We start from the raw sequence: 21,055 nt of genomic DNA on the forward strand, positions 1-21,055 counted from the left end.
GAGGCCTTCGAGATGTCTGGTTTAGTTGTCTCAAGTTTATAGATGAGAAAATGTCTGCTTTTTTCACTAATAGTAACTATATAATAATAGCTAACACAGTGAACACTCAGTGTGTGCTGGGCACTTAACATGTATGTCTTAAGTCTCATAATTAAGAGCATTTTATAGTTGAGAGAGCTGAGGCACAGAGACAAAGTAACTTGACCCAAGAGTGCAGAGCAAATAAGGATTTCAGGATTTCAACCCAGAAGTCTGGTTCCAGAATTTTCACCTTATCTCTTGACTTAACATATCTCATGCTGTCTACTACTGTCTGATTTGCTTATCCATGTATGTCTTCTTAAGCGTAGAAATTTTGTCTTATCCTTCCCTAGTAACATCCCCCGCACCTACATGCTCTCCCACCACACAGTGGCTGAGCACACAGTAGGTGCTTCGGAACAGGGGTCCCCAACCCCAGGCTGCAGACCAGTACTGGTTGGTGGCCTGTTAAGATGCAGGCCATACAGCAGAATGTGAGTGGTAGGCAAGCAAGCAAGGCTTCATATGTATTTGCAGCTGCTCCCCAGCGTTAGCATCACTGCCTCAGCTCACCTCAGATCGTCTGGCATTAGATTCTCATAGGAGCACTAGACCCTGGTGCCAAAAAGGTTGGGGGCTTTCGCTTTAGAAGTTGTCCCAAGACTGTTCACTGATAGAGTATGGCACAATTCTCTTGACACCAGGTGGCAGCATTGGCCAAAAGTTCTCTGAGAACTTCAAGTCTAGAGCTGTCCATCAAGTAAAAATTTAAACTTTTATTTCTGGTAGAAATGATAAATACTTTGCATTACAATATCTGGGATTCAAGTTTTCCTCATACTTCATGCTCTCTCTCTGCCCCAGAACCCTACAAACATTTCTGTTTAGAGGGGACAAGGTAGTGCCTGCTCTCGAGGCCAAGTCCCAAATCCGGCTCTGGGGAAGGCACAGGTGGTCTCAGAGCTGGGAGGTCCCCACCTGCCCCAATGTGGACTTCGGAGGCCAGTGATAAGAAGAAGGCATAATGATCTGGTATAGAGGCTGTGGCAACCTTCTCAACAGCCTCCTCTCTGGGGCAATGATCCTCACTCCTTGTTGAACAGTTGAAGGTGCAGAAGGGCCAGCTCCTTCCAGATGGTTGGGCGTGGGGTTGTGTGTGGGGAGGTGAGTATAACAGGAAAAGACACCTTTTAGGGTCTAAACCTTCAAAGAGTTAAATAGGAGAATCATAGGCCATGATATTTTCATTGCTTGAAAGAGAGCACCTCAGGGGGCGTTGAGGGGAGGGGTGCAGTGTGGAGAACCCCATTCTCCTCTTGTCCTCAAGGAAGGCACAGGGTGGGAGTGGGAGCTGCCTTCATAAGTTAACCCCTGCTATGCCACATCTATTTTCACAGTCATGAGTGATGGGGCCAGAGGCTCCAGAATTAGGTGAAGGGAAGGGAAATAAGGCCTCATTGGGGATTGTCACATCCTCTAATGGGCTGGGGGAGGAGTGGTAAGCCCAGAGCAGCCTCCTGGGGCCCACCCCTGTACCCCAGCCTGGCTAGGGATCCTCATCCCAGAGACACAGCTGCCTCTGGGGCACATAGAAGTTGAAGTTGTAGCTCTTCTGGCAGCTGCGGATGCCGCATTTGTAGGGCACTGGCCGGTCATGGCTGTGGCAGTACTTGAGCATGCAGGGGTACCAAGCCAGGTTCAGGCCATAGTGGCAGACGCAGGGCTTCCCTAGGTCCTCTACCTGCCCGCAGTGAGGCAGCAAAGCCTGCTCTGTGTCCTTGGGCAGAGCCTTGAACATGGAGCTGTCCACACCTGGGAGAGAGAGGCAAAAGTCAAGGAGGGGAGAGGAGTGAGGGGCTCCCCTAGCCAGGGGGCAGGGCCATTCCTTGTATGGCTTCTTTAGGCATCCATTACCACTATAAGTATTCTCATCCCTGTCTTACAGATGAGAAAACCAGCATAGAGAAGTTTAACAGTCTGGCTGCGATCACACAGTAAATAGTGAAGTCAGGACTAGAACCCAGGTCTATATGACTTCAAGACCTTTGCTTAGCCATACTGCCACCCTACACTTAAAAACATTACTATACTGGATTGTGATGGAATAGAAGTGTGTGGTGGGGGAATAAGTAGGAAATCAAGGAAAGCTTCTCAAAGGAAATGATATCTGAGTAGGGCCAGCTGAGGAAGGGCTAGCACAAACACACTGGGAAGTCAGGATGGCCAGGGAGTGGGGTAGATGGGAGTGTGCACATGAGAGTTGCTGGGGGAGACAACAGGGACCTAGGCCCTGGCTTGGATCAGTGGTCACAGGAGGGACCAGCCCCTGGGGGACAGTATCAAGCTTGTACCTCAGTTTGGGGTAGAGCCCACTGGGAAGGGGTATGTGTGTGGAGGGTGTGACCACAGCTCCGTTGGGCATTTCTAAATCCAGTGCTACCCTGGGCAGGCATTTCTCTAGTTTGCAGCTAGCTGAGCAGAGGGACCAGAGACCTGGAGTTGGAATGGTGACATCTCCCTGTCCTTTCTACAGAGGACCTGAGGACAGCCCTGGGAAAAGTACTAAGAAGATAGCCCAGCAGTGAGGTCACATGGGCCAGAAAGTCAAAGATCATGCAAAGATGAGAGGAGGCCTCGAGCTTCTTGGGGGAGAGATGCTGGTACCAGGGAAGGTGTGAAGGAAAGGAGAGGAGCTGATTTCTAAAAGGTGGGCAGGTAGGCATGGGTATCTTTGGGCCCCACCCAGACCCTTGTGCCTGTGCCCCCATCACATGACAGAAGGTCCCATCTCCACTCTCACTAAAGTCAGGGATAAGGTGGGAGTTGCCGGGGAATCTCCTTCCACAGGGCCCAGCAGAGTCACAGTTCTGGGTGTCCCTTCCTGGAATGGGTCATTTCACCTGGCTAACTCCTCTCATTGAAGAGCCACACAGGCATCACTTCCCTAATCAATCCTGGCCTAGTTTAGATGTCCCTCTCCTCAACTCTCACATCTCATATCTATCATATTTGATGTGATACAGCAGTGGACAGCACCCCGCTGACCTTGCTGCAGCCAGAACCAGACGTCCTCTTGGCGTGTGTAGATGGCGTCCACGGCCTCGGCACACACATTACGAAGATGGGGGCTTAGTAGGCCCCCCTGGCTGAAGTTGACAGCGATGTCCATGTGCAGGTGCTCCAGGCCCCGTACCTCCTCAGGTTGACGCACTGCCCGTGGATTTTTCTGTGTGGAGTACAAGAGCCACTCCCACATGGTCTCAGAATGTTCCCTGCCCATTTTCCCCGATCAGACAAGCTCAGGATGGTTATCTTTAGAACCTGGGAGCCATCTGCTTGGTGGTAGTCAAGGGCTGGCTACCCAGCCCACGCTCCAACTAGCAGAGAAAGTAATACCCAGAGTGTAGTCAAGCCTTTTCAGCTGGCCACTGTGCTGTCCTCTGTAGCCTGATGGAGAATTCTGATATGTTGTTCTGTGCGTGTGTGGCAGGGGAGGTTGGGGGGGAGACAGGCGGTGAAGGAGGGTGTTAAAAGTAGGCAGGCCAGGCAAGCCGTCCCAGGTTAAATGAGACCTGGGGGACCACACTTTCCAGAATTCAGAGAACTGAGTATCTCTGGGAAGGGCGAGCACGAGGGGAGGGGCCTATGGTAGGCCCTGCTGGATAGTTTAGGGAATTAAGATGAGGCTGAGGAGAGGCCCAGGGTCCAGAAAGAGAATGGGAGCAGGTTGACAGGCTGAAGTGCTTTGAACACTGCACTGAACACTTATACACATCATCTCATTTAATTCTTGCTATAACCATTTCTCATTAAGAAAATAGAGGTTTTGAAGGTGTGGTAACTTATCCCATGTCACTAGGATAATGAGGATGGCTCTGGGTCTGAAGGCAGATCCAACTTCGGAGTCCAAGCCCCTGGCTTCCATCATAAATGGGGAGAAGCTGAGATTAGGGGACTTGAGGAATATAGGAGTTGGGGATTCCGTGCAGATTAGGGATCTGGAGCAATGGGGTAGGATTTGGCCTGGGGCAAAATCACTTCAGGACTATAGGGTGAGAGTGGGGTACAAGGGATGAGGGCGGGTCAGGTGCTGGGTGGGAGATTTACTTTGGGGCCAGTCTAGCTGCAGCAATAGGGGCTCTGGGGCAGAAGCTGGGCCAAGGCGGGCCCAGGGCAGGCACTCACCTGTCGAAGCTTGGCCATGGCCTCACTGGGGATGATCTCATTGTGGTGAAGCCGGGTGACAAAGCAGAGGGCCTGGAACTGACTCTGACCTTTTTCCAGCTCCCCCAAGATCAGGGCCCGGAAGATCTTCACATACTGATGGAAAAGGGCAGAAAGATGGAGGGGAGTGGGACCTTCCCACGAGCCCAGTCAGTGCTTAGCTCAGGCCCTGGAGCAGACACATGCCTACACACTGCCCTGCAATACTTCCCTCCCGCTGGTCTAGGAATTTTTAAACTGTGACTTAAAAGAAAGAACATATCCCAGATATTCCAGAGCCTGCTGGAAAACACACATAATGAACTGCTAGAAAGTTTTTCAAAACAACTGTTTAGATGTACAGAACCTCATCTCGAAACAAGTAGCATCCCTTTTTGGCACCTGGTTCATTCATAGCTGATACTTCCTCTTGGTGACACCCCTGTGTCACTTTGATTGGGGTGGGTCAGGACCCCTATGATTACCTGGCCAGGACCTCATGGGGGAAAGGCTATACTTTTTACAAGTACAGATTCCAGAGTTTCTCTCTCTGACATTTTTATTCAGTAGGTTTTGGGAAAGGCCTAGAAATTAGAGCTCTTCAAAATGCCCTGCAGAATTCTGATCAGCCAAGCTCCTGGCCACCCTATCTCAAATGGAAGTTGTAGAGGCAGAATGGGGTTAAGGGCAGACAATGCACAAGCTGGCTGCAGCTGTTGCTGCCTTCCGGCCTAAGGGACCTGGGATGGTTCCCCTTTCCCCACAGGGTTACTAATGGCATCACCAGCAGGCCAAAGGCTCCTTCCTGTTACTGACTCACTGCATGAATGAAGGAGGCAAGAGAGGGGCAGAAGGGCCATGGGATGGTGTCCCCTTCCCAATCAGACTGCTGGAACCCTGTGCTCCAACCCACCTGTACCTGAGATGCCCCCCTGCTCTCACCCATCTCTGCACCTTGCCTAACTGCTCCCAGTGAGAAGTTAGCAGGTCTCAATCAGAAGTGGTCTGAATCTGTCAAGACTCCCCTGCCTAGGAGGTACCCTAGTGACAATGATGGTTCTCTTCTAGGAACTCCAATGGCTCTGCACTGGCACTGAGAGTATAAAGCCCTGTGTAGGTATTCACCTTTCAACATACATATGTCCTCACTTACTAAGAGAGCCTCCATTCAGTGAGTGCTCACTGTATGCCTGCTAGAGTATAAGTGCTCTGAGAATGGGGTTTAGGGTCCACCTTGGGTTCCCAGGACAGGAAGTGAGGTCCCATGTTTCCACCCCAACTCTGTAATGTATTAGCCAGCACCCAGGCATATCTTCCAGCTTCTCTAAGCCATATTTATAAAATGGAGATGATAACGCATTTACCTGGCAGGGTTGTGGTAAAGACTAAATGAGTTATTGTGGAGGGCACAGAAGAATGCCTGCCCAGAGTAAGTGCTCTGTAAGTGCTAGCTGTGGTGATCAGCATCATTGCAGGTAATCGCAAATGTCACAGGTGATCTGAACAAATGAGGGCTGTTACTCCATAAATCTCCATGCACTGAAGTCCTCTGATTTTATTAAGATGTTTCTCCTCCTTTTACTATAAATGATCTCTGGAACAATGAGCTGTAGGAGTGTATGGGGAGATTTTACCACCAATAGTGTGGAAAGGGAAACTGAAGCCCAGCTGGTGAGAAAGGTTCCACTGGGTTCCTTATGATTCCAGACTTGTGGGGAAGGTGAATCAGAGCTTGAGTTAACCCCAGGTTCCTCTCAATAGGAAATCCATTCTTGGGCCACAAGGCTGGAACCTCCTTGCTCCACTAGCCTGGGCTATCTGATTTTCCATTCCCTTGGGTCAGCTAAGGAGAGAATGGAGGCTGGCCATACTTATGTACTTTCTATTCCAGGCTCAATTCCTGCCAGGTGAGATTTGATACCGGACTTCCCTTCCGAGGGTATTATCAGCAATGATCCTTTAAAAGAATCCTATCTGGAATATTCACAGCATCTTCTCCAATGCCACAAGAACGTGCAATACCCTACAGTCTTATGGCTGTTGGTAGTCTCATTGTTTGGGTACATCACCTGCCCACCAATAATAGAAAGCATTTATTTGAATTCTTGGACCAGACCAGAGGATGAAAGAAATTTGAGTTTCTCCCCTGCATCTATATTAAATAACAACAGAATGCTAACACAGTAGAAACTGGGGATGAAGAGAGGGAATAAGGATTTCTCATTGAGCTAGGAGATTTCCTCTGCATCTCCTATTTATTTGTGTAGGACAAAGATTTATTGAAGTTTATAACCTAGAAGGGACGAGTCATTGTTACAATGAGTCAAAAAGGATATATTGTCCCTTTTAAAGTCTTTACAACAGGAGGTGGTAACTATGATTACTACCAAGTTTGGAATGGGTAACTTGCTCAAGGTCATGGGACCAAGAGAAAATGTAATGGGAATTCGAACCCAGGCAGTCTGACTCCAAAGTCCGGGCTCTTAACCATAATATTTAATTGCCTCCTAGATCAACTAGTTCAATTCCCTCGATACCCAGCTAAAGAAACTGAAGCTCAGGCCCACAGAGGTAGTGTGGTCTGCCTTCGGCCACAGAGCTTGTGAGTGGCAGAGCTGGGGTGAGATCCCTCTTCCAGCTTTGCCCATCCATCCAGTGGTGGTCTGTGAGTCCTCTGAGACCTGCTGGGGGAATGTGGCAGCTCCCATGTACGGTTCCACATGACTAAGAACAACAGCATCTGACACAAATATCAGAGTAAGATGAGGCAGGACATCCTTCTAACCTGCTGTCTGTCTGTCATGCCGAGTCTCTTTAAACCCTGAATTCTCCAGTCTTCTTAGTCCTGTTTCTCCAGAAAACCTATATTCTCCAAGCTGACCCCTGAGAGGGAATGGGCAGCCCTAGTTTCTGGATCTCTTTGGCTCTACCGTCCTGACAGTTATCCCTACTACTTTTTACTCCCTACACCTCAGACTCACTACTAAGGTTCCAGGGGCCCCTTTATCTCTAGCACAGAAGGGGAGGGGAAGAGGCTCCCCTGCTTCAGGAAACATCTGGCCAGAAGCTGAGCCCAGCCCAGAGGGAAGCCTGGCTTTTTGGCTTCCCCTCACTTTCTGCCCTGGGATGATTTACCTGGATGTGGGCTACTGCCCAAGACAGGTGGCATAGCTGGGGAAGAGCCAATGGCAGGGGACTGGAAGCAAGCTTCAAAGAACTAGGACTAAGGCTAGGCTCCCAAGATGGGAGGTTTCTACAAGGCTCCTTTTCCTATGAGTTTTCAGAACCTGCAGCCCACCAGGAGCATGCCACCAGAAAGAAGTGGAACGTAGTAGCAGGGATGAATTCTTGGCCATGCAGAGGGTGTAGAAAATGTGCCATGGAGAGAGAGAGCATCTGCTAAAGTCCTCTGTGGTTTTTAGTAAGGAACAGAGTAGGTACGTTCTAGGAGAGCACAGCAGTTAAGAACAAAGGCTCTGGAGCCAGTACTACCTGCACTCAAACCCTGGTTTTGCTGACACTAGCCACATAACCTTAGGGATTTACTTAATCTCTCTGCACCTTAGTTTCCACATGTGTGAAATGACTTAAACTAATAGTACCTACCTCAAGGGATTTTTGAGAGGAGAAACTGAATGAAAGGTTTCAAAACATTGTGAGCTGACCTCTTTAAATTTCTCTGTCATTGTTGCAACCCATGGCCTTGCTCCAGCTGTGATTTATTCTAGACCTGCAGAGGCAGGAGTAAAGATTTTTCTCTTAGAGATGCACCTGAGACCCACAGAGGTCAGGTGACTGCTCTGGGGCTTGCAGATAATCAGCAAATCAGTGGGAAAGCACTGATTAGCATTACCTGGGGAAGGGCCTTCACAGCCATTAGGCTGGGCAGTGGGGTGGGCAAGACTATGGCAAAGACACCTGTCTTCAAGAGGCTCATGGGGAGCCAGACCTCTTACAGCCAAAGTCAGTGCATTATGATAGGCCTAGGGTTAAGTTTTATGCTAAGTGCCATGGAGCAAAAGATGGATGGAGGAATGTTTGTTGTCCCCTTGATGATGAGGCTTGAAGTGGGGGAGGAAGGAAAGGCTGCCCACAGTGAAGGACATTTCAGTGGTCCTTGACAGTCAAAGGATGAGGGGCTTTCTAGCAAAGAGAGAAAAACATTTACAGAAGATAGGAAGGTATGAGGGTCTCAATGCCCCCACCCAATCCATCCCTCCATTCTACTGTCATCTGATTTGCCCAATTCCCTTCAAAGGCTCCTTCTGTCCTCTCCATAAAGTGTACCCTCCAGAGGCTGGCATCCGAATCTCTGCAAATAACTCCTCTTGTACTCCCTGAGCATGGAATCAAAAAGCTGGTGGTTCCCAGAATGAGCAATGCCATGTGTCTTTCATGAGCTGACTCCTCTGCTGGGGATGTCCTGCATGGAGATCTGCCTACCATGCTTCAAGACTCAGTTCAAATGCGTCACCTCTACCTGTCCTCCCAACGCTGCCCTCAACCAACCCTCCAGCAGAGGCTCAACCCCTGACCTCTATAGCACCAATCCCATTGTGTTTGCAAAGATTGCTTTACTTGTCTTTCCTTCCAAACTCAACTCCTTGAAACTGGAATAGTATCTTATTTTCAGTGTATCCCCATCTCTAAAAACACAGCAGGAACTCGATAAGTATCTGATAATGAATAGGCAAAGAAATGAGTGAACAAATAAGAGCATGAAAGAGTTCTGAGAAAAGTGATGGGATGTACATAGGATGGGGAAGGAATATAGGGGAGGGCAATGAGTGGCTGAAAGAAGAGGCTGGCAAGAAGGGCAAAGCACAAGACCAGCCAAGGTGTCTGAGCTTAATCTAATAGATCAATGGATGTCATCAGTGGGTTTTGAGCCTGGATGTGACATGAACAGGTCTGTGGTTTAGAGCTGAATGAGAAACCTTAATAGTGCTGTGCCACTGTGCATATGATCAAAATTCATGATCCAGTGAGGTTCAGCGGGAGACGTGACCTTCACAAGTCACACAGCCGCAGGGGCAGAAGCTGAAGCCCAGCTCTCCTGACTCAGTCCAGTGACCTTTCTGCTCTTCCAAGCTTGCCCCTTAACCCTTGTTCAGATAGTCTACCTTTCTCTGTGTCCATTCCCTGCCATGTTTTTTTTTTTGAGATCCACTGTATCCCACAGAAAGAAGACTGCTTTGGTTCAGCTATACTGGGGCTCCAGGTGAACACCTAAGAGGCAGTAAAGACCTGCTCTGAGAAAAACAGGGGGCCTAGCCCTCTGCATTTTAACAATAGGTATTCTGTGCCAGGCTCCTGATGTGGTTTTCCTAGATGGGGAGAGTCCCCAGGTAAAGCTTAATGTTGAGGATTAGAGGCAAGACCACAGACAGAGCTTGCTGGAACTCTGGTGATTGTGGAGCTGTCACACTAGCCAACTGCCAATTTCCAGCCTTAGATAAGACTAGAAAGAGGGAAATGAACTCTTTTTCTTTAGTCCCTGTTGGGGTTTTGTGTTACTTGCAGCCAAGTCAAATCTTAACTGATACATACAGACATACATCTGCTTTCCCCATTCATAGGCCACATGTCCATAATCTTTCACACATTCTTGCTGTTTCTCAGTATTTCTTTTGCACACAGTTGCTCCCAATCTCTCACCAGTGGCACCCAGGCTCTCTCAAAGCTTTCTCCTGCCCCAGGCTAACACTGGCTCAGTTGCACATTCTCATTCTCCTTCATACACACTTGCTCATATGAACACATTTCCTCTTTCACAGTCTCTCCCATGGAGCCTCTACCTCACCCCTTTTTCTCAGAGTCATATGCAACATCTCTCATAGACAGTCTCACAAACCTATCTTCTCACTTGATTTCCCACACCCTCTCTCCCTCACTGAATTCCCCCAGTCTCATACATAGCATCTCATGCTCCATCTCACACACACCCGTTCTCACCAGTCTAACAACCCCCTCACATGCACTTCCCTTCAGTCAGTCATACACACCCTCATATGTAGCATCTCTCCTGACACTGCTTCACACACATCCTCTCATAGGCTCAATACTGCACCTCCAGCCTAGCAAATCTCCTCTTTCTCTACCCCTTCATGCCCTCCCACTCCCTGCTGCCTTCCCTATCACCATCTCCCAGCTACCTCCCCACTCTCTACATACCCTTCTCCAGAGAGCCCACTCTAGATAGTGGGGTAGTGAGGCTCTCCTGTCTCAGACCTTGCTGTCCATCTAGCCTTCCACCTTAGGGAAGCCGAAAACTAAAGGGGCCAGGATGGAGGCATTGCCTCTTTCCTCAATGCCCCTTTCCCAACCCACCACTGTACTACAGTGGTTGTACAGCCCAGGTTGGAAGCCACCTCTCCAGGGTTCTCATGAAGCAACTTGCCCCCCAGCCACTCCTCAATTCCTCCTTGCTCTTGGACAGCTGGCACTCTCTCCTAGGAGTTCCCTCTGCCATTTTGGTCTCCTTCCCATCACACCAGAGTGTGTGATTCTGAGGCCCAGGCTGAGCCAATCTAAATATTTATTCCTCTGCTCCTGGCTGGAACTGCTTTATGACTAGAGAGGGGCCAGCTTCATTGGGCTGGAGAAGAAAGGGGTCGGCCTGGAGAGTAATCCAGGAATTAATGTCTTCCTAACCCCATGCTGCCTGCCATGTGGCAGACACAGGAGCACCTTGGCTGGTGTGCCCAGTCTCCTTGAGCAAAAACAGGGGTAGATGGAGTCAACCCAAAGCTGGCCAAGCACATCCCCAGGCTAGTGCCCATTCAAGATGTCTGTACACTCTCAGCACTAGGCCTGGGACAGAGGCTTCTTGTTACAGGGCATTAGTGCAACCACCAGCCTGGAGCAGTGCCTTCCACCCCCACCCCTCTCCTCCCCCAGCCCCTAGTGCTCTGTCAGCCAAATCACAAAGGTCACCACTGTCCTGACTGCCCCAGGAACAATGTGAGGCTTTATGTGGGTATTCTGCGCCCCACTGTCCCGCTGACTCAGGGCTCCTAAGATGGGGCTCACGGCTCCCTCTCATTGAGATTCCCAGCCCCAACACCTCCCTTGCTTCCTGCCCTTTAACAGAATCCCCAGGGGCAGCCACTTAAACATTTTGCCAACTTAAAGGATGGAAGTTCCTAATGATGCTTTGGTCCCCAGAGCAGAAAAAAAGGAGCTGGAACAATCTGCTTAAGAGAGCAGGGGAGGAGGGCCCTGTCTGGACCTGGCTGGCACCACCATCTCATTTTGCACACGCCTACACTGGCTTTTGCTTTGCAAAGGCCTCTTATTCACTTTTCAAGTGAAAAGCCTGCAAGCACCATACTATTGCCCCTGTTGTGTTCCTGTCATGTCTGAGCCTGGGGCTCAGAGAGGTTAAGTGACTTGTCAAGTCACACAGCTTGTCAACTCACACAGTGAGTGCTCAGTAGTATCTGTGAGACCTTTTAAAAATGGTCCCCTCAACCCTGCCCCCCATCTCCTTGAGAAGAAGGAGTTAGGGAGGAAAGAGTCTCGGGCACAAAGCTGCTAAGGGGTCAATACTCAAAATTCACTGGGAGTTACGAGTTTGTGGCACAAGTGTGTATAGGGGAGGGTTTCTCTGTGGATTTGTTCCTCTGCACCAAGGCTTTTTTCAGCCTCTTTCTTCCTTTTCCCCTACTCTATTTAGGTTTCTTAAGCCTTCTGGAAGGAGCCCACTTAAATGCCACAGTATACACAGTCAACTGGGATACAGTGGGAGGATCTCTGGGCCCTAATCCTGTACTGTTAGCTATTGGATCTTGTCAAAGTCACTTCATAGCTCTGAGCCTCAGCTTGCACATCTGCAAAATAGAGGCAATATCTGCCTCATGATGCAGTGGTGAGGATCAAATGAGGCCAGGTCTGTGACAGCAACTAACTGTGTGACATGAATGACCCTTCAAGTGTGAGATCCAGATATACACAATTCTCATCTCAAGGCTGGACCTTCTGTCTTCCTGTGGAAGAGGAGTCTGTCCTGAGCTTTTCCTCTTCCTCCACCATCACCACCACCAACTCTCTGGAGCTTGGGAAATCTAGTAGAGAAGAACCTCACTTCTATCTCTCCCTACCTTCTTTCTAGGAGGCTACTCACTTGTTCCCAGGTGGCAGTTTTCACTATCTAATCCAGATCTTTTGCTAGGACTCCACCTAGACATAGGCATTCAGAAGTGGGAGCTGTTAGCCAACCTCCAGGGAGCACATCTGAACCTCTGGGCAGGACTGCTGATCCCTGATCCATGGAGGAATTTATCATACATGGCACAGGGACTGCTCTTACATGGATACGAGCCAGGTCATTCCTCCCCGTGACTTCTCATAAACTACTGTGAGGAAATGCTCTGGACTCTCAAAAAGTTGGGCTTCTCTTGAAAGCACCTCGTACTGCCCTCTGTTCCCCGCAAAAGACATTCTATCCATCACATGCCTCAAAACCTATGTTAGGTTGCACAGACATGGACCTAACATAGACAGGGTAGGGGGAGACTGGGCTCTAAAAGGTTCTCCTGCCTGACATCCATGTCATGTGATATCCCATTAGAATAAACAACCTCAGGCAGCAATGTAGCCATCTGCACATTCCACATCTTCACTGACTGTATCTCACAGCCATGCAGCTTCCTATGTTGCTCCCCACATCAGGAGCCCCCAAGGCAGGGACTCTGGCACTCTCTGTACTGTTCCTTTATCTGGTTCCCACTCAATCATCAGTGCCCAGGGAAGGGCTCGAGTTCCAATTTCCTTGGGTCCTTCAGAGTGACCTTGAGTTGACTCATACCGCCATATAGCTGCACTTTCATAGCTCCAGCCCACAGCCCTCACAATCCCCTCCATCTACCCTTTTGGAGTCTGTAGCTCCTTCCTCCTTGCTCCTGTTGTACCCACCACCTTGAAGCAGTTGCACATGACTCTCATATTTTTCGGCCCCACCCTCCCCATCTGGTCAGCACCAAACCATGCCTGAAACATGACTCATCCCTCTCCCAGCTTTTGGAGACTCAGACTGGGGGACAAAGGTAAAGAGAACTTACATAGGGACAGCAGCCATGGAGAGAAAGACCAAGAAGGCTACCACACAAAAAGCCAGGTTAGAGACTGGGGATAGTGACATGCCCACTATTAGATATGCCCAGTGAGAATGTACATATGGGTATAATTACATATATAGAATTTGGATTATAAAGAAGAGCATTGACTATTGAGTATGTGTATGAATTGCAGTTCTGTACTGAAGGCATGTAGAATTAGGCCTAAATATATGCTGCTTAAACACATTAGGGTTATTGTTGGTAGAATGATAGGCTTCAAATAGGTGACTGAGTTTGGGCTCTACCTTCATTTGACAGTCTAACCTGGTAGTTCTTCCAAGTCCCTTCCTCTTTCCTGGAGCAGCTAAGCCAGTGGTTCCCAAACTTCACTGCGCACTGGAATCACCTGGATCTCTTTAAAAAATACTGCTGCCTGGCTCCCACCCTCAGACATTCTGAGTTAGTTGGTATAGATAGCAGCCCAGGCATCAGGATTTTCCAGAGCGCCCCAAGTAATTTTAATGTGCAGCAAAGTTTGAAAGCCCCTGAGCTATGGCATGTCTTCTAGAGCCACAGCTCGATCTGCCTGATGGTCAGCAGCCTTTGGGCAAGACTTGCAGTAATAATGCACAATGGCCATTTGATAGCTCCAAGCTACTAGTGGAGTTGTAATCTTCGCCTCGGCTCCAGGATATGTGTCCTACAGAAGTCTAATCAATTACTGTCACTGTGTCACCAGCTTCAGGTCCAGTGTAGCAGTGTGAGAGGCAGACCCTGTTGGAAGCCTGCTCTTGGCAGAGGCAAACACTGAGGCTGGGAGGGGGCATAGAAAGGGGGCTAGGTGGTGGGTGAAACTGGCCAAACAGAAGGTTGCAATGCACACAGCACAAGGGCCTCAATGCTGCCCCGTGTAGAATGTCACAACAAAGGGACTGACCAGCAATTTTGGAGTGTGATGGTTAATTTTATGTGTCTATTTGACTTGGTTAAGGGATGCCTAGAGAGCTGGTAAAACATTATTTTCTGGGTGTATCTATGAGGCTGTTTCTAGATGAGATTAGCATTTGAATCAGCAGAGTGAGTAAAGATAGCCCTCACCAAAGTGGGTGGGCAGTCCTCCAGTCTATTGAGGGTGTAAATACAACAAAAAGGTGGAAAGGAAGGCGGAATTTGCTCTCTCTGCTTGAGCTGGGACACCATCTTCTCCTACCCTCAGACATTGGTGTTCTCAGGCCTTGCCACTCAGACTGGAATGGAACCACACCAATGGTTTTCCTGGGTTTCCAGCTTGCAGATGGCAAATAGAGGAACTTCTCAGCTTCTATAATTGTGGGACCCAATCCCTCATAATAAATTTCTTTCTATATATCTATATATGTGTGTGCGTTTCTGCTTCTATGTGTTTCTATTGTTTGTTTCTCAGAAAAACTCTAATGCATGGCACTTAAAAGAGAAGGTTACTGTGAGGGACTCGAGGCTCCTACAGGCTCAGTGTAGACTTGATGTGTGACTTTGAGTCCATCAGTCAACCTCTTTGAGCCTAAGCTTAGCAGGGAGGGTCCATGCTAAGATGCTATGTGAGCCACAATTTAAAAAGTTAATGGCTTCCATTTCTTGAGCACGTAGCACAATAGCTGACACATAGTATTTTGCATGTATTCCTGTTTAGTTCTCACCATAACCATGGAATTGGTACTATTATTATCCCCATTTTGCAGATAAAGAACCGAAGATTTGCAGAGATCAAGAATTTTTCCCAGGGTTAAATCAGGTCTGTCTCTGGACTATCTCCCAAAGGTGCTGAAATGGCAAATGTCCCTATTCCCAAGCAGACTAAGGACTTTTCCCAAACCAATCCAAATGGATTTGGTACACAAAACAAACAAAAAAACACATGCAGGCCTTTTCCTACAGAAAATATCATTACTTCGAGATAGAACCTTCTTGTGGAAACCTACCAAAGACTTTGAGGCCTGAGGCCTGAGAACTGACTGGGCAACCAGAGAGATCCACCCCAGAAAGATTTGGATTGGGTTGGGAGGGAAGGCTATTCTACCACACCTCGGCGTTTGCCAGCTCTACCCGGCCCCAGTCTGAGAAACTCAGAGCTGGAGGGGACTTTGGAGAGTTGGTTCTTTCTGTGCCTTCCACTCCCAATTCCTGCCCTTGCTTATGAAATTAGAGATGCCAGGGGCGGGTGTGAAATGGCAGCTTCTGGGTCAGAGGCTAACCTGAAAAGCAGACTTTAGAAATCTGGGTGGAGGTTTGAACTGCTATGGAAATTAAAATGGGGTTCTTACAATCAGCAACAAATGGAATACCTAACTGGGCAGTCGGCCCTCCCACTACACCTTCAGCCCCAATCCTCAGTCCTCCACCCCACTACCTCCTGAGCTCTCCTCTCTCCTTGCCCTCAGGGTAGAGCAATAAATATTTCATGCTGCACCTAGGGGCTGTAAAAACTTAGCTCTACCTGCTGCCTCTTTCACTGATGTCCCAACCACAGCCTTGGCTGCTGGAGAGGTCCCAGGGATAGGGGAGTCTCTCTCCAGGGATACAATCCATAGAAAAATGGGCAGTGGGCAGGAAGGTTGGAGGCTCAGCCCGGCTGGAGGCTCACTCTCAAGGGCAAAGGGCTTCAATGGAATGTTAGAGGGGAAGATTCGATAGCTGCCTCCTGAGGGATGCAGCCACTATTTGGATTTTCTGGGAAAAGAACACACTTGACAAAATTCCCCTGGAGTTTAAGTGGGAAAACAGGAGGTATTCTGTTCCCATCAGCTTCCCCCTTGCCACATACAAACTGACCTGGCCCTATCTGAATCTAAGAACCTGGCTGGGGCCTGTTGAGTAAGGAAGGACCACAAAGTCTTTCCGACTGTGACCACTCACCCTTACCTCACCCCTTATGTCTACCTATGTCCCATGTCAATGACAACTCAGTATTCCTGAGACAGATCAGCAGTCAAGTCCTCTCCCACTGTCCTCTGGATCTCTGTCCCCCATTCTATCTATGGCAATTTTGCCGGGTCCCAAGCTACCTCCCCAAATCTGCCCTGTCTCCTCTCAAGTTCTCAGACTCTAAGGAGAAGAGAGAGGTGGCTCAGGCAAGGGTCGCACAGTCCTGGCCTTCTCCAGCTGCCTAGCTAATAGGCCTCATCTCTTCACAACCCCAGAAAGAGAGCCTCACCAGGCTTCTTTTTATCAGGACAGGGGTAGGGGATGGGGTATAGGAGATCAGGAGACTCCCTGTGGGCACTTACACTTCACCTATCCTCTTTTCCTCCAGGATTCCTGCCGCTGGGTCACTGTTAGTCACTCGCCACTCCTCCAGGCCCATTTGCTGATAAACCCTCAACACTCTACTCTCTACTCCCTCCAACCTCAGGGGCCAGGTCCACCTTCTGGTTCTCTCCACAACATACACACACACTGAAGTAGAGGCTGGTCTCTGCTCCCCTCCCACGATCTGGGCCAAACTGTGGGGGCTGGCCAGCTCCCCTTTCAGGCAGGATAAGAAGTGGCATCTTAGAGCATGGGGACCTCATCTGAGGCCTCTCCCCACGTCCTCCTGCTGCAAGCTTCCCCACTTTCCAGACCAAAAAGGAGAGGTAGCTTCTCCTCAGCTTGGGAGAGATCAGGGAAAATCAGTTAGGCCCAACAACCCCGTCCCCCAAGCCAAGGAAAGTGAAACAGAAGGGGAAATGGTTCACACACTGCAAGATGGCAGGGCTGCAAGGCCAAGAGACACTTCATTGTCCCGCACAGAGGTGAGAAAGGAAGCCCAAAGAAGGAAAGGGACTTGCCCTAGATCACACAGTGAGAACCTGGATCTCCCATTCCTAGCCTTGGATTTTTTCTGCAAGAGCATACAGAAATTACTCCAAGAGGAAGTCAGGGTCATTAAAGTTGACTTTTGAAGGAGGGTCTGCACCTGGAGGGTCTGGGCAAGCTGGAAAAGGAAGTGGGGAAAGGGCTGGTCAGAGAGTGTGAGACAGGGCCTAGGCACCCTGAGCAAAGAGGTGAAAGGCTGGAAGGGGGCTTGGGAGGGAGTAGCAGAGGAGTTAGTTAGGGAAGAATGATGGGGCTGGGCCCTGGGGAGCTAGGCAAAGAGGTGTAGAGAAGGGCCCGGCGTGACCTTGGGTAAGTCACGTCCTTCTCATCCTTCTCCTGGCCCCAGTCTTCTGTCTGCAGGCCTGAGTGCGACAGAGATCTCGGGCACTCTGGCTAGAAGGTCCCATCCTGGAGAGTGAGGGTGCCTCACCTTCCTGAAGTCGGCAATGAAGGAGACGAGGGTGCCGTCGGGCTTGCGCAGCTCGAGAATGATGCTGTCGTTGTCGCTGTCCGCCTGCAGGCTCTCCTCTGTCACCTGGCCTTCGGGCAACCGCACGCGCACCCGCAGCTCTGCCCGCTGGCTCGCCCCCGCGCCCACGCCGCGCGGCGTCCCCAATAGCCACACAAGTAGCGGCAGCAACAGCAGCGCGCGGGACGCCTTGGGGACTCCGCGGGAGCCGGGTGGGCACATCCCCGTGGGCCACCGCCGCCCTCCTCAGCTCCGGCACTCGGCGTGCAGGCGGCGAGAGGCGTTGCCAAACTTCGCTCGAAGTTGATGGCTAGTTGAAGGCGCCCGGGAGTGGCTCCCCGAGGGTCTCAGACGCGGGTCACCAGTGGGGTGGCGTACACTCACATGGGCTGTGCTCCGCGGCGTAACCCAGGCGGCTCCGGGGTGGACGCGGCGCTCTCGCGGCTCTCGAGGCCCCCGACCCAGCACTTAGAGACTCTGTTTTGCACTTTTCATTCAATCCCACCCCCCCGTCACTTCCTTCAGAAAACAGAAAGCACCGGGACCTGCCTTAAAGAGACCGCGCACCTCTCGGCCCTTAAAGGGTCCGCAGCGGCTCTCCACACTCCTTCCGCGGCCAGGGGACCAGGGCGGGGAGAGGGGACCGCTGCGCAGCGGCTTTGTGGGAAAAGCGCTTTCTCAATCTCCTTCCTTCCCTGCTGCGTCCCGTCTGCTTCCCCCGGCTTTGTCCCGGGTTGGCTCTCCCGGCAAATCTCTTCCTCCCAGCAGGGGCGGGACGGGTCACATTTACCCCGCCCCCTTTTTTTTTGGCTTGTTCTTGTGCCACGTGGATGAAATAATCGGGCTTGGTGTTTTAGGGGTTTTGTTTGATCTTTCAGTTCCTCTGACAACCTGGATTTCTGCAAAATCATATCTCGCCTAGCACTCAGCCTTTTGACTGCCCTAGTCTGGAGAGGGGAGCTGAGGCTGTTGCTTGCTTTGACATCACTCAGGTGTGAGATCTTGGTAAGTCAGGACACCTCTCTGGATGCAGCTCTCGAAGCGCCCAATTTTGTGAGCTCCTACGCGGCTTTCCTTTTCAGTCCAGCCTCCCTCTCTTCCCCCATTCACCGCCTTTCTTCAGTCCTGTCTACCTCTCCAGACCATTCTGTCTCCCTATTCTCAGTAATAGGCTGAGCAAATCCAGGGAAATGTTAGATTCTAGTCCATTCTGGAGACTGTCCAGGAACTCGGGACACTGGCACTTGACCATCAGGGGCTCTCCACAAGGCCCAAGAAAATAGGACTGCCCAGCCATGCACCCCAACAATGAACTGGGTGAAAGCAGAGGGGTCTGGATTCCTGCTTCTTCTGATTAACTGTGTGCTTTGGGCATATTTTAAAAATTCTTTGGGCCTAAGTGTCTCCCTATGTAGTGGGAGTTGCTGAGACCTACAGTGTCTTGCCAGTCCCATGCAGGAGAATGCCCCAGGGGATGCTTGGAACCTGTTGTGTTCTGATGTCCATTTATCATTTCCATTTATTCTAGGCCTCCCCTACTTTTTTCTGAAATCTTGATGGCAGATAGGTGAATGCCCTGTTCTGCAGCCTCCTTCTCTTCTAGATCTTCCTCAGCACAGGGTTCTCATCACCAGCAAAGAAGACAACAGATACCCAGGCATGCAGGTTCTGTGACAGGATCAATAACAGAGACAGACTCCCTTGAACTGCAGGGTCAGAGTCAAGCCAAAATCTGTCTCCTTACTACCAATCCAGGGCTCTTTCTACTACACTTTGCTGCCTAAATTTAAGACTAAAAGGGATTTGAGGGATTATCTAATCCAGTGTTTTCTGAATTTGCCTCACCAAAAGAATCACCTGGGTACTTGTTAAAAACATATACTTCATCCCCAAATCTAGCCAATCAGACTCCCTAGGGAAAAAACCTGAAAATTTGCATTTTAAAACAAATGCCCTGGTGATGCTTGATATAAGGGGTTGATAGTTGGTACTTGACAGAGAGTTAAACACAGAGGATCTAAAACAAACAGCATCATTCCTGGAGAACCATCCTGGCCCGGAAGGAGTTTATCTTCTTCATATCAGAGGGATAAGGCAGGCTATCAGAGATTAATGAATTAGCACAAAACAGGCTTTGCTCCCAGAGGGCCTCCTACCCTGTGCTAGCAGGACTGAAGAAAAAGGTGCCCAGGGTCTCAAAACTGTCCCCTTGACTGACAGGATACTCATGTCAATTCAGCCTTAAAGCTAGGTCTTCCCCTGTGAGTCAACCCACATAGTCATAGGGCCTTACCCACATTTCATAACTTCCCTGTTTCAGGTTCTGTCCCCCATCCATCATCAGCTCTGCCCCCAGCCATAGTCCCAGGTCCCTTCCCAGAAGAAGAAAGCAAAAAACCCTCTGTGTCTGATTTTTTTTTTTTTTTTTTTTAGGTCTCTGAGGCTGTCTCTGTCTCTATTAAAATTATTCGTTTAGAAACAAGGATAGAAGACCTCATCTCTTTCCACCACCTCTTCCCCCCATAATCAACTTTCTTCTTTAGTTCAACCACGAATCAAACTATGTTTTTCTTTTAAGACTGACATATAGCTCTGCTCCATATTGCACTATCCTACCTCTGTACTCCAGCAATAACAGTTATAATAGCAGCTACCATTCATTGTATCTTTATTATGTCTAAGTTCTGTACCAAGCACTTTACATGTATCATCTTTTTAAAATTTTCATGGCAACCCTCCAAAATAGGTTCTATTCTTAGCCTCTTTTTACTGACTAGCAAACCGAGGCTTAGAGAGGTTAAGTAACGTACACAAGGTCATACAAGCCGGAGAGCCAGCAGGGACTCAAACACAAGTCTGCTTGACCACAGAGCTCTTGCTTTTAACCACAGTAGCATCTGCCTGCCTATGGCTCTCGCTTTCTTCCAGCCCCATTTGGGCACACATCCTGTGCTATCTTCTCCTGTAACCTCATGGTTTCATGTGTGGCAATCTCATACCCTAGTGAAGCTGTCAGTTCAAACAGGCCAGCCCCGTGGTGCGAACACAGAATGTTTCTCTTCAACTAGCCAGGTATAGAAGCATCCATTCATCTTACATGTAAAGGCCCTCAGAGGAAGAGCTCTAACAAGCCTAATTACCCTGACTACAACCAAATGGCCCTAACAACCAAATGGCCCTAATCTGCTACACCATAAACCAATTTCCTTTTCTTTCTGATTTCTAGCCTTAGGAAAGCAGTTATGAGTTGTGGTTCAAAGCAAAAGCATCAGGATCTCAGTCCTGCAGTTTGGCTACTCAAAAGCTGTGCAATTCAGTGAGCTTGTTTCTCCATCTGTAAAATGGACACATAAATATCTCACTGGGTCGTTTTAAAAATTAAATGAAATATTGAGTTCAAAACACTTCACAGCATGTTTGGCACATAGTAAAGGCCCAGTATACGGTGGCTAATATTATTTAATACTGT

General features: G+C 49.4%; 1 protein-coding gene across 2 annotated transcripts; it reads right to left on the bottom strand.

Annotated features, from left to right (window-relative positions):
• Window positions 1–777: 777 nt before the first annotated feature.
• On the bottom strand, window positions 778–18,339 carry OAF (out at first homolog). 2 transcript variants are annotated; one of them, XM_011385711.2, is made up of 4 exons: window positions 17,548–18,337; window positions 4,207–4,341; window positions 3,067–3,247; window positions 778–1,833 (listed from the first exon to the last, which is right to left on the bottom strand). In XM_011385711.2, exons 1-4 carry the CDS (start codon window positions 17,806–17,808, stop codon window positions 1,568–1,570), a joined length of 843 nt encoding a protein of 280 aa, XP_011384013.1. In that variant the 5' UTR covers window positions 17,809–18,337; the 3' UTR covers window positions 778–1,567. The 2 variants fall into 2 exon arrangements, with proteins under 2 accessions (XP_011384013.1, XP_023382019.1); XM_023526251.1 differs by lacking the exon at window positions 4,207–4,341 and having other exon boundaries at window positions 17,548–18,339.
• Between the last annotated feature and the right edge of the window lie 2,716 nt (window positions 18,340–21,055).

Source organism: Pteropus vampyrus, unplaced genomic scaffold (assembly GCF_000151845.1).
Source record: "Pteropus vampyrus isolate Shadow unplaced genomic scaffold, Pvam_2.0 Scaffold755, whole genome shotgun sequence".
Taxonomy (NCBI): domain Eukaryota; kingdom Metazoa; phylum Chordata; class Mammalia; order Chiroptera; family Pteropodidae; genus Pteropus; species Pteropus vampyrus.